Source organism: Chrysemys picta, chromosome 23 (genome assembly GCF_011386835.1).
Source record: "Chrysemys picta bellii isolate R12L10 chromosome 23, ASM1138683v2, whole genome shotgun sequence".
Taxonomy (NCBI): domain Eukaryota; kingdom Metazoa; phylum Chordata; order Testudines; family Emydidae; genus Chrysemys; species Chrysemys picta.
Genome location: NC_088813.1, coordinates 12,255,105 through 12,268,654, shown reverse-complemented (window position 1 = coordinate 12,268,654; position 13,550 = coordinate 12,255,105). Strand labels below are relative to the sequence as shown.

General features: G+C 40.0%; 1 protein-coding gene and 2 long non-coding RNA genes across 3 annotated transcripts; 2 read left to right on the top strand and 1 right to left on the bottom strand.

The window, feature by feature from the left end:
- Positions 1-2,581: 2,581 nt before the first annotated feature.
- Positions 2,582-8,831, bottom strand: LOC122172621 (uncharacterized). The gene is made up of 3 exons (XR_006173097.2): positions 8,692-8,831; positions 5,919-6,429; positions 2,582-4,407 (listed from the first exon to the last, which is right to left on the bottom strand). It is a non-coding gene; the product is annotated as an uncharacterized LOC122172621 (long non-coding RNA).
- Positions 3,879-5,205, top strand: LOC135977252 (uncharacterized). Its single transcript, XR_010594646.1, has 3 exons — positions 3,879-4,009; positions 4,473-4,552; positions 5,069-5,205. It is a non-coding gene; the product is annotated as an uncharacterized LOC135977252 (long non-coding RNA).
- Positions 8,791-12,951, top strand: PNRC2 (proline rich nuclear receptor coactivator 2). The gene is made up of 2 exons (XM_008171009.4): positions 8,791-8,931; positions 10,239-12,951. Exon 2 carries the CDS (start codon positions 10,257-10,259, stop codon positions 10,680-10,682), a length of 426 nt encoding a protein of 141 aa, XP_008169231.1. The 5' UTR covers positions 8,791-8,931; positions 10,239-10,256; the 3' UTR covers positions 10,683-12,951.
- Positions 12,952-13,550: the final 599 nt, after the last annotated feature.

Genomic DNA, 13,550 nt, shown 5'->3' with positions numbered 1-13,550 from the left:
CAGAAAACTGTGGTTGTGCAAATGGAAGCATGGAAAAAAAAGCCCGAAACAGTCTATCTGTTTTAGAGACTATGTCACTATAAATGTATATATTAAAACAGTGATTCTCAAACTTTTGTACTGGTGACCCCTTTCACATAGCAAGCCTCTGAGTGCGACCCCCCCTTATAAATTAAAAACACTTTTTTATATATTTAACACCATTAGAAATGCTGGAGGCAAAACGGGGTTTGGGGTGGAGGCTGACAGCTCGCGACCCCCTGAGGGGTCCCGACCCCCAGTTTGAGAACCCCTGTATTAAAACATCATTCCTTATCTCTGTTACTCATAACACATTAGATTATTAAAACAAAATATTTTTAAAGATCCAATTACCCTACTGTCTGATTGTTATTGTCTCATTCCAACAGTGCTTAAAGACTCCAACTGAGACTTGAGAGCCCCAGGTGCTGTATATATAAATACAGGTACATGCGTCATCCATATAGACATGGTAGTGGAGGAACAATGCCAGTAGAGGATTTATGTAATTCGGGGAGGTGGTTTAACTTGATAGACAGAAATTCAGAGTTTTACTGTTGTTGATGCTCCCAAACATGGGCCAAGATAACGCTAGTTTATTGGTAAAACTTTGTGGTGTTGACCAGGCCTAAGATACAGACTCTATCCCAAAGAGCTTCCAGGCTAAACAGACAAAGGCTGGGAGAAGGGAAGTATTACTATCCGCATTTTACAGATGGGGAATTCAGGCACAGATAGATTAGGTGATTTGTCCAAGATCACACAGGGAATCTAGGAACTGAACCCAAAACTCCTAAAAACTGTATTAAAATTGTAAGCTATCGCTTTAAATCCTCATGGTTTTTTCCTTGTCCTGCCTGTCGGCTAGGGGGCTCTGTAGGGAAGCTTTCGATCTGGACCTAGCAGAGTCTGTTTTTAGCCAGCCTCGGTAGAAGAAGGTGGGGTGAGCAGAGCCTTTCTGTTTTAGGGAGCAGCCTATTTTGCCTCTCTCTGTTTTGGGTTCTTGTGTGTTATCATTCTGAATTCTAAGGAAAAAGTAGCATTATGTTTCAACATTCCATCAAGAGTACTTTATGTTTTGTATTCAATTTCTCTGTTTGTATACAGTGAAACATAATACTGAATTCCAGAGCAGTGACTTAATCACAAGACCAGCCTTGATTTCTACTTTTTACATTTTATTCTTCTTGTTAAATGAAACTGGACTGGTCACTTTCCCTTTTGTTTCTAGTCAGTTACATTTTCTAGTTTTTTTAGGGGAGTGCACAGGTTCCTTGTATTTAGGACTTTATGATTTTTAAAGGCTCCTCATTGATTCTTTCTTGCAGCATTTTAGTTCCTGGATGCTGGAAATACAGTGAAAACCAAATCTTGTTTTTATTTCAGCACTATAAATGGTCCTTTGAATCAAAGAAAAAAACATGAAAACATATATATAAATGCCAAGATATTCTGACTTATTCAGATTCCTTAGAATCCAGTCCCACAGCACAGTCCTAGTATTTGTTCATAAAGTAAATCATGAAAACCTTTACATTCGTGCTGTATTAGATATTGGCATTTAAAAATAAATCAAAATTTGAGATGTGAAAACTAATTGATATATTTCTTTTCAAATAACATTTAGAAGTATATGGCACAGCTGAATGAGGAAATAGATAAAGGAAGTAAAACAATTGTATTAAGTTGCCAAATATCTTAAATGGGGACATTCCTTACCACTGGAACTGAAATCAACTGAACTACACAGCCATTTAGAGTTTCTTATTTTAACTTTTGGGCTATCATTCATTTTGAGGTCCTTCCTCTGTAAACAGAGAGAGAGAGAGAGAGAGAGAGAGTGTGTGTGTGTGTGTGTGTGAGAAGAACAGGTTTAATATGTAATGCATATTTTTCTATTAGACTAAAATGAGAAGCTCTAGTAGACTTAAGCTTTATGAATTCTGATTCATCCAGATAATAAAATATGCAGCATGGTTGAACAACTCACTTAGTTCAGATCCAGCTGGGGAAACTTTGGACACAGAAAATTGTTTCAAATATGCTGAACAAGTAAATTCTTTTAGCTATTGACGCAGTTTTTGTCCTTCCATATGCAGTATTAACTACTACAAAAATGTACAGTTGGAAATTGAAGGAGCTATGGGATTCATTCCTGTGCTTAATAATGAATAGCATGAATTTGAAAAGGGTCCAATTCATTGGAGACATGTGGATGTACAATTATCACTTTGAACTCAGCTTCATGATTATCAATTTAAAACACATAATTAAAGAGGGAGCTTGAAATTGACTGCAGACAAAACAACACATTCAAAAGGGTTTCAGAGAAAGTGGATTTTTAAAGATGGTCACAAGTTAAGGAATCATTTGGTGATTTGACCCACATGGCCTGATGCATGTTGGCCTGGAAATGGTTAGAAAGCAGTGGTTTGGCTAGCAGCAAAGGCAGTAATTTATACAGTATGAATTGATCATGGGACTCAGTTCTTGATAAATAAGTGTTAGGGTGAAGAAAGTGTTTGTATTTAGTAGAAAAAATACAAGTACAAATATCAGTCACACAAAAGTTCCTGTGATAGGTCAGGATTTGTAATTTTATTTTTAAATAACATTTTTTAAAAAAGGATGACCCAATAGTTTCATGAAAATGTTTTGCTTTGTCTTTCACACACTGTTAAAAAAACGTTGTTTTTACAGCCACAGTTACATCAGATAGGATTAAAAATATTATAAGGTATATGAACCCCCATGCTTTAGTGCTTCACCTAGGGTTAGAAATAAACTCTCTGATTAGGTTATGCCATAATTAGCCATTATTGGGAATTTACACCTTTCTCCGAAGCAGCTGGTATTGACCACTACCAGAATATTGAATTAGAATGATCACTGAGGTGCGATCCTACATGGCAATTACTATGTTACTAACTCTTATGTTATATATATATATAACACCAGGCATGAGACAGGGTGTGTTTAAAGGTTCTATGATTTGTTTGATTTTCATACATTTTTTTAATCCCTATGGGATTTATATTTGAGCTGCAATAATGTGCAATCAGGCTTTGTCTTTTTCCCATGCAAACTGAAATACCATGAGAAGACGAGATCTCATGTTATTCTAATCCCATAAATGGCTCCTTGGTGCAAACTATTTGCCCATAGATACTGTGGTGATGGGCACCCTGGATATAGACAGACATTGACTCATAGACTTTAAGGTCAGAAGGGAGCATTACAATCATCTAGTCTGGCCTCCTGCACAATGCAGGCCACAGAATCACACCCACCCACTCCTGTAACAAACCCGTGTCTGAGCCATTGAAGTCCTCAAATCATGGTTTAAAGACTTCAAGGTGCAGAGAATCTTCCAGCAAGTGACCCGTGCCCTACGCTGCAAAGGAAGGCGAAAATTGTATTCTGTTAAAAATGAAACAGTTTAACACTAATACACAAAAAAGCAATTTACTGATAACATTACTAGTGATAATGTTTCATTTTAATTCAAAATACTTTAGCATGATAAACTATACAAGTGTTGCCACAATAAACAAGTGCCCAAAAGAGTACATAATTTCAGGCAGGCTAAACATACAAGGGTCATGAAGTACTGAAGCCTTTTCTTATCTCACAGTTAACAAAAAATCAGGGAGAATTGAATCAAACAATTTTAAAGGCCCTAGTTAACCAACTACTAATATGACACACCAGATATAATTTGTGATCAATATGTAGTCTTAATATCCAAAGATTCCAGCAAATGTTTCTTATGATCATTTATTTGAAGACAGGAATTGAGATCCAGTGCCTTCCACCTCAATTGACACAGCTGTCTTTATCAGAGCTGTATGCAGTGTTGTTGTAGCCGTGTAGGTCCCAGGATATAAATACAAGCTGGGTGAGGTAATATCTTTTATTGGAACAACTTCTGTTGGTGAGAGAGAGAAACTTTTGAGCTATACAGACCTCTCCTTCAGGTCTGGAAAAGGTACTAAGGCCATGTGTCTACACTACAAATTAAGTTGACCTATGTTAGGTTAACTTAGAGCCACTGCAGTAATTACTGCTGTTTTTCATGTCCACACTACCCTCTTTCTGTTGGTGGTGTGTCCCCTCACCAGGAGCGCTTGCACCCATGCCGACAAGAGAAGCCCTTCTGTCGGTGTCTTCACTGAAGCGCTACAGTGGCGCAGTTGCCACTGCAGTCTTTTAAGTATAGACAAGCCCTAAACTACTTTCTTGCCCCATTGATAGTTCCTCTAATTTAGGGATTATGCATGTTGGAGCTTGGCTATTTCTGCCTGCTCTCTTTGTGCTGTTCTTAGTTTGTTGATAAATGGAAGATGTCAGTATCCAGTGTGGTAAATTTGGAACCTTTCAAAGGCCCTAAAAATTAAAAGAAAAACTCATAAATATATTGCTTATTAATTATTTATTCTGTTTCTGTTCAGCATTGCTATGGGAAGACAAGTACAAAATAATCTCAACAGAAATCACTAAACAGATTCCTAAGTGTTCTGGAATGTAAATGGCAAGTACAGACATATATTGCACTGGTATTAATGCTTGGAAATAGGCACCAGAAGCTATGTTAATAAGGGAGTGAGCTAGTAAACGTTAATTCTTAGGCTAGTATGTAGTAATATATGGGCTTGGTCATGTGAAAATCCGATTTCATACAGCTGATATACTTTCTGTTTTATTTATCAATAATCACTTTTTACAAAAACATTTAAAATATCTGTTCAAACTTTGATTAACAGAGAGTTGAGTGCACAGCTCTGCTGGGTTACATCTTGAGAAACAAGAACATTAAAAAAAGATTTAAACTCATCTTTGGGGAAATTGTATTCAAATCTCTAAATCATACTTCTAAAAGATGCAGTCAGAAATCCCTTTCCTCTCCTGGGAGAAGGGCAACATTATACATGATATAACTGATTATTTCAAACGACTGTGCTGTATATACTATCAGTAAGCCTGCTCGTTTAATAAAATATCCTGAAATCTATGTATAAATCACACAAAGGATCCTTTCTTCTCTAAGGAAGAACTGTCCATCTTTGATGGTATTTGGTCACTTAACACTTCAGACGCAAGCCAAGATCTCAACAAGAATCTATATATGAGATTCAAAGCGGGTAGAAGACAGTATATAAGCTCTGCGTCTTGGAGAGGCCAAGTGTCATGTGCCACGCAGGCAGTTTAAATCAGGTAGGTTGCTTGAACTGATAATTATCAAATATAAACATCAGGGATGTTGGCAAGAGTATTTTCAATGGAGGGACTTTGCCTCTTGAATTTGTTTCCCTTGTTGGCAAAATAGGGACAGTATGTTTATTATTAGAAAATAGTGTAGAACTATTTTATTTTCTCAGAATACGTCTTGAGCTTGGGTGATGATGGATATGGGGGATATTTCATGTTGTTTATGGGAAGCTGTATTTTAACTTTGTTTAAAAATGGTTTATTAAATGTTGTGCCCTAAGCCTTTCATAAACTTACACACACTCTTTGTGCCTGGAAGAATTCATACATCTTGTATGCTGCAAGCACATATGGAGTCTATCAGGGTGGGAAAGCACAATGGGGTATTTGTATGGACTAGCAGGGTGGCATTTTCTAGTTGGAGGTGTGTGTATGTGCATCTGCACATGTATGTTGTTGCTAGCTTTTGTGATTTTTATTGGTAGTCTTGTGATTTGGGATCTTTTTTTAAAGTTCCAACTACTGAAATCAGGAAATTGCATGAAAATCTCAGCTTTTATTTTCAAAAGTTTCTAGTCCTCCTCATTTGGAAAAAGCCTAAAAACAGGAAGCAAGTGGACTCTAAAGGCTCAGAAACCAGAGGGCAAAAACCAAAATAAACAAATAAAATAAATAAATGAAAACCTCACAATTTTAGTGGGCTGACTCATGATTTTTTTCATCTGAAGGGTTGGCAGTACTGCATGTGAACTCTAGCTGGACGGGAAGACACAGCATATGTGGTGTGGACTCTAGAGCGACAAGGGAGGGGTGAGGTGATATCTTTTATTGGGACCAACTTCTGAAATGTTTTTGATGGCTGTTTTGGAGTATGTGAGGTGGAGGAGATGGTGCCCTAGTTTTTCTGAAGTCCTTCTACAGAGCTGTTCAGCATATTGGGAGTTGTTTGTAGTGGTCAGCAGGTAACATATGCTGAGTCCTCTGGGAATGATGTTTCATTTCTTGCATTTGCTCGGGAAGCAGATGTTGCAATGGGTTCCTTTTTCTTTATGCTGCGGAGTTTCCATTCCAAACAGCATCATTCAATATCTTCCATTGTAACCAGGTTGGTCCCAGGATATTGGAGAGACAAGGTGAGTGAGGTAGTATCTTTTAGTGGACCAACTTCAGTTGTGGACTCTGTCAGGGAGCAGGAAGATGCTGGATATAAAGGGGAAATGACACTGGTATTTCATGGGAGGTGTCTAATTTAGGAATGATTGATGAGGGGCCAGAGAAATTGCTGGGGACGGCCCCGCCCCTTACAGTGCAACTCCCCCACTGAGCAGCCCCTTCTCAGGCCTTGGCTACACTTACCCGCAAGTTCGACAGCTGGAAATCGAACTTCTGGGTTCGACTTATCGCGTCTAGTCTGGACGCGATAAGTCGAACGCGGAAGTGCTCGCCGTCGACTGCGGTACTCCAGCTCGCCGAGAGGAGTACCGCGGAGTCGACGGGGGAGCCTGCCTGCCGAGTGTGGACCAAGGTAAGTTTGAACTAATTCGAACTAAGGTACTTCGAACTTCAGCTACGTTATTCACGTAGCTGAAGTTGCGTACCTTAGTTCGAATTAGGGGGGGTAGTGTAGACCAAGCCTCAGTTACCCCCAACGTCTTACTCCATGAACAGCCTCTTTCTCTTGTGTGCCCCCCATTTCCTCCCTCTGAGCACCTCCTTTCCTCTCACTGTGCCCCCACCCGCTCCCTCCTCCATGAGCTGCCCCTTTTCCCCTCAGTCTGGCCCCCAGCTCCCCCTGAGCGCCTTTATTTCGCTCAGTCTGGACCCCCCAGCCCCCCACTCCAGGAACAGCCCCTTTCCCTGACCCTGTGGACCCCCCTGAGCCCTCTCTCTTTCCCTTCCCGACATGCTCCTCTCTGAGGCAATTCAAACCTACAACAACAGCAGCTCCAAGCTCCCCACCCTGCCTCCTTTCCGCCCCAGCAACAGGCTGGTCTGGCTCCTATTGGCCGGGGCGGGGATGCCTCGCGCTCCCATTGGTCAATGCCGGGAGAAGGGGCGGGTGATGGCTGGCAGTATCCAGCGCAGGAAGGCGGCCGCCATTTTGTGTGGGTGGCGAAGGGAGCGAGCGGAGCAGCAGCGGAGCCGCGGCCCGGGCTGCGCTTTGGGGGGCTCTGGGTGTGGCGTTGCCGGCGGAGAGGCAGTGGGAGCCGATTCCCGGAGGCTTGGGGTGGGTGAGCGAGTGAGAGGGACAGAAGTCGGTAAGCGGGGGAGGGGACACGGGATGAGCCGAGCGCAGCCGCCGCCATGTTGTTGACACCGGGCTGCCCGGTGGTTTGGGGCGGCTGGGGAGACGGTTTAGCGGGTTGAGGAGGGGGCGGCGGATTGAGGGGGGGGGCGAAATCCACGGAGGATTCTGGGGGATGGGAGGATCAGGCGGGGGGCGAAGAGTTTGGGGGAACTTTGTGGCCGAGGAAAGGAAGCTCCCAATGGGGCTGGGGAACGGTAACCCGGGCCGGGAGTAACAAGCCCCTGTTATGTGCCGTGTGGGGGAGAGGACCCTGGCGCGCACGTGTGTAACCCTCCGACCCCCAGCCCCCTGTACTGAATAGCCACGAGCCGGTCCGTGGTCACAACAAAGTACTGGAAAGGTGGGCGGAGCGGGTGGCTGGTTCATTGCAGCGCTTCAGGGGAGGGCGTGGGATAGTGGGGGCGGGGCAGTTTAACACGAAATAATTTGATGAGCTAATGACCCGATCCTCTTATTAATTTGATACCATGAGGGCGGTGGTGGGGAAGAATGAGTTCATAGGGCTGCTCACTACATGGACTAGAGACTGAGGATGTGTATCCTGTTACTGTTAAATGGAAAGCATCAGCTGGAGAGCTCAGTCATCCGACTGAGTGAGCTGTACCGAAAGGGGAAGTGTCTGAAGGTTTAACTGTAAATGTTTTAAATGGAAAGTTAGGGCTGGTATCTGCAAACACTCTCCTGTTCTACCCTAGCGTCTGCCTGCTTTTGTGAGCAGTTCTGTTGACTTAAACGGGAGTGCCCCGGGGAGGTGTTAACAGATTGGGACTCTATCCCAAATCACTGTCCTCCCATTATATTTGACTCTTTAAATAAAGAGCCAAGTCCTGCTTGCCTTTTCGTGCTTTATAAAGCTGTAGGCAAAAATAAGAGCTTAGAGTATTAGTAATGTAGCAAATTTTTATCTCTGTAACATGGCTGGTATGCTCTTGGTAGTATACAAATAAAGTATACAATAATTCAGCCTTGCAGAAAACATCTGTGTGAAATCAATATTATCCCCATGTTTTTCAGATCCAAGATGGACAAATTATTTGTATTTGTCCCTTGTGTGAATTCTTTCCAGCCCCTCCCTTTTTTAGAAATTGCTGCAGATGGTAGTTAGTTTCAATCCCAAATTGTTTTTTTTTGGCTAGCACCTGTTTTTCCCTTACCTGAGTTCAAATGTTTTGCTTTTTGTCTTCATAGCTTAGACTTCTCCTCTGGAGCCTGTGTGCTGAGAATCCGATGTTGGGCTCGGCTTCCTGGCTGAACACAGCAGATCAGCCCATGAAAACTTTCATTCTGAGCCAAAGGAAGGGATCCAACAGAAGACAGCACCTACTCTTTCAGGCTTGGCAGCAGGAAAGGGGACGAGAGGTGGAGGCTGGAGAGTCGGAAAAGAAGACTGAAAGGTAAAGGGATAATAATGACTGTGGAAGATGTGAGTGGGGAAGAACGTCATTTGGCTACAAGCTTAGCTGCAAGTGCTTTGGAAAGCAGTGGTTTGAAATTGGATTTTAGATTCCAGATAGTATTCTCATTCTCTCTACAGGTTCTTATGCCATGCCCATCACCATGGTATCTGAGTGGATTTCAGTAATCTGCTATCTGCCACCAAAAGTGTGGTTCTTTTCTTTTTCCTTTCTCTCCAGGGAGAAGGGGCTCCATGTTTTTATTTTAATTTTAAGACAGTACACGGTCTATGTTTCTATTGGTGAAGGCAAGGTTGAAAGAAATGCATTTGCAGCTAGAAAGGGAGGGATGTGATGGTTCTTAGATTCTGCAGAAGTTGGCTCCTCACTCTTGGACTGGACCAAGAAAGCTGCTTCTACACACATCTTGTGCAGTAATCAGTTGTCAACTGCCGAGCTTTGGGTGATATAGGTATCACAGGTATCATTAAGCACCTTTAAGAGTAGGATTAATATTTTGAATTTGATACCCTATTCTAGGGGAGCCTGTGTAAGAAGTGGAGGACAGGTTTGATGTGCTTCTGGTAACCTGTATTGCTGAGGAGGAACTTCTACACTTCATACTCTTTGGAGAGTCATAGGTAGATTGCATTGCTAGAATTCAGTCAGGAGGGAGTTAAGGCTTATTTTACGGCGGCCAGGTTGGAATATCGTCTCCTATCTAGCCATTGATGTCAGAATGTGTCAACTCATGACTGCTATATGAGAGTTTAGCATAAATGAGGAAGCTGTGAGAACTTCTCAACTGTGGACTGACTGGACCAATTTTATATATGCATCTTCAACCATGAGTCTGTATTGTAACTCTATGAAGTGTTTCTTCTGCTATCTTTACCTGGATTTAGCTGTTCTTCATTTGAGTGCTGATCTCTGCCAAGTTCTGGGCTAACTTAATAACGTGTGGTATCAAATTTGTAAAAAAAAATAGTTAGACCTTGCTATTACAGAATTTATAAACACATTTAGACTTCTGTTTTAACATTTACAAATGGGCTAGGTATTTAAAGATCCCTTCCCCACACTTTTAATTAAGGTCTGTCCAATCAGAGAATTATAAAATGGTATTATGTGTTCTACCTGAAGTCTCTTGCTATCGGAATACATTTGCCTTTAATTAATTTAGTGGGAGTATAGTTTGACTTCAGTTCTTTTGTTTAGAACTTCACAAACTTTTTAACTTTCTTTCCTTGAAAAATCAGTGTCTCATTCAGCGCTCCCACTGACTATTGTTCCTCCCTTTCATACAGGTGACATTTAAGTTGAAGATGGGTGGTGGAGAAAGGTTCAGCATTCCAGTTCCCCAGTCTAGAAATATTACCAAGAAGAACAAACAACTTAATAACAGGCAAAAGAGCAAAGATCAGAATTCTCAAATGAAGATGACCTATATGAAGAAAGAAAGAGGACATGGATGTAGCTCATCATCTATTGCATGGCAGGCCATGCAAAATGGGGGCAAGAACACTGTGCACTTCCCAAATAATCAGAATTGGAGTCCTACTTTATCAAGTCCCAACTCACTTTTCACATCTCAAACCAATCAGAACTATGCTGGAGCAAAATTTAGCGAGCCACCTTCACCAAGTGTTCTTCCTAAGCCACCAAGCCACTGGGTACCTGTTTCCTTTAATCCTTCTGATAAAGAAATAATGACCTTTCAACTTAAAACCTTACTTAAAGTCCAGGCTTGAGATGGAACTTTAAAAATTGAAAAGTTTAAATTTTTACAGGGTTTCAAATTTAAGAACGTTAGTTTAAATTCATAGTTCCAAAATGCACAATTTTTTTATGGAATCAGATATTAACTGCATATAAAAATTGAGTCACATGATGTGGGGACCTCTCTTCAAGAGATGTCCAACTTAACTCTTCATATCATTCAGAGTTGTGTGCATTTACTGTGACAAACTATGTACTTGCAATATCAGTATGCAATCTAAACAAAGTTTGGTGGTCAGTAATGCTAATGTATTGTATTGCTCTTGGAATTTGAACTGTGACCACTTAAAATATGCTGATTTTTTTTCCCACTGGAAAGAAAGTTGTGGCAGAAAACCAACTTTTACATTATGTAATGCAGCTTTGATTGGAAAAAGTAAGCAGTTTACAGAAGTACTCAAACCTTAAACTAGTATCTTTCATACTTGTTTCAGATCAGTTAATTGTGTGAAACTTGTTGAAAGCTAATTAAGAGCTTTTTTTTACAACATAAATCTACATCTAGCCCCTAGGAGAGAGAAGTTTTTTAAATTATATTAGCGAGCTTTTATTTTGTTAATCATTGATTGACAGGCAGACAAACTTGTGACTAAAATTTAGATGTTTTTAGGAAATTTACTCCCCCCAGATTGTTTTGTAAGGATGTAAAAAATAATTTAACAAAATTGCCTGACATCTTGATCATTTAAAAAATCTAGAAATGCATTTTTATTTTGAACCTGTACAATTTGAAATGTGCCAACTAACAAAAGCATTTTGCACTGCCAGGTGACTGCCAAAAAACTTCTAAAACCTTTCCTTTATTGGGATTGCACTGAGCAGTTTTTAAAATGCATTTTTGTATGTTTTATATCTTTGAAAAGGCTGAAATGATAGAATTGTTTGGGCTAGTCTTAAATTGGATACCCTGTAATGTGAATTTGTTTAAACTAGTGTTGCTTGTGGTAAGTATGAAACGTTTAAATAGGTTGGGGAAAAAAGAGCCATGTAAATAAATGTAAAACTTTGTAGCATATGTAAATTTATGCTGGGCTTTCCTGCAGAAAAAGTATTTTTAGTACAAAACTGCTGAATGTAAGATGACCATGCTGAGTACATGGCCTGATTTAAAAAATAAATATTTTGTTTAAAGAAAACTGTAAAAGCACACATGTGGCTGTGCCCTTGCACTTAAGTACCAGTGAACATTCACGTTGTTTGATTTTGTTGTAAGCTGTTTTTTTAAGTAAATTCAGTGCAAATGAGGCTTTTAGAATTTTTAATAAAACAAAAAAAACTTTAAAAAAAAAAACTACACAAATAAATCTGTGTAAAATGCACCTGTTTTGAATGTATAAAAGTGACTTTAGCTGGGATGAACTATTATTATAGTACACTAAAAAGGTTCTAAAAATCTATCAATGTAAAGGTCTCTGAAGAGACATGTTTATATAAATAGCTAAGAGCTAGAGCCCTGCCTATAATTTAAAGTATTCTAGCTGGTTTTATCCAGCATTCTTGTATTTGAGCACAGTAACTCCATTGATACTAAAATGAAGATTGAGCCATCCACATCTGGCTTTTATTATTTGGAATATAGATGCAACAATACTGTATTTAATGTCCCTCCCCTTAAAGAACCACTGCAGTGCTGTTCTATTTAAAAATATATAAAACCCTATTAAGTCTTCCTTCTGAACTTTATTCCCAGTATGCTGGTTGTCAGCATATTAGTGTTTAAATAAAAGCTGTTTGTAATATGATACCCAATGCTTGATTTTATTCAGTGATGCCATAATCCACTGTCTACAAAAGCACAGATGCTTCCATGGTGGAAGCGAGAAACTGATTTGTGACATACTGAAAGAATATGAAGACAGTTGTTTAAACACAGTAATCAGCAATAATGAAGAATGGGGAGTAAATAGGGTAATGATTACAGAAAGTAGCTTGCTAAAACAAAAGTGGTTCTTTAAGTGCTCAAGATGCACTTCGGTGCATATAGTTCTGTTTATACATTCAAAGTGCTGGCAGCTATCAATGTTTACACATCTCCAAATAAGATGACTAGATTGGCAGTTTTCTAAATTTATTATGTTCCTAGTCTCCCAAACTCTCACCAAATGTCATCCATTTTACCCAAAGTATAATTGTTATATTTGAAATTTAAAGTGTTTATGAAGTACTGCTTGTACATGTATCAATTGGAAATCTAAAAAACAACCCAAAAAAATAAACTACCTAACCTTTTCTCCCCCTAAACATGTCTGGTTGTTTTGTTTCTTAAAATAATTGTATAACACACTTATTGCACCAGCCTTACATTATACATTTTACACTGATTGAATTTCAGCATGGGAAGGATTGTATTTAAGACAAAGAAAGAGGTGATTCTGTAATGTCTTCTGAGGTAAGATACTGAAAGAGGGGACTTCAGCAGTATTTTGAACATGAGTACTCTGCCTGAGCTGACGAGGTAGTAAAGATTTTTGTGCAGATGGTGACCATAGGGGAGATTTTTAATGCATGGCTGAATTGGTGGGGCAGGGGGGGAGAGATGTATTAGATTTTATGCCTGGGAATGATAGTGGAAATGTACATTGAAAGAGGCAGAGGAAAACATTCAGTAGTGGAGACAGCACCTAGAGATGTTTCCTCATAGTCTTGTCTGTGACCAGCAGTTGTAGCTTGTCTCGTATTTGGATAAGCTCTTTTGGGCAGGGGACTGCCTTTGCATTGTTTGTACAGCACCTAGCACATAGAGGTCCTAATCCATCACTGGGGTTGGTAGGTGGTATGTCTACAAATAAAAAATGATAGCTGTAGAGCTAGGTAGACTTTAATCAGTGGTATAGAAGTGG

What these genes read in the sequence shown, in the direction of transcription:
- PNRC2 (XM_008171009.4), top strand. Translation starts at nt 10,257, where the DNA reads ATGGGTGGTGGAGAAAGGTTCAGCATTCCAGTTCCCCAGTCTAGAAAT.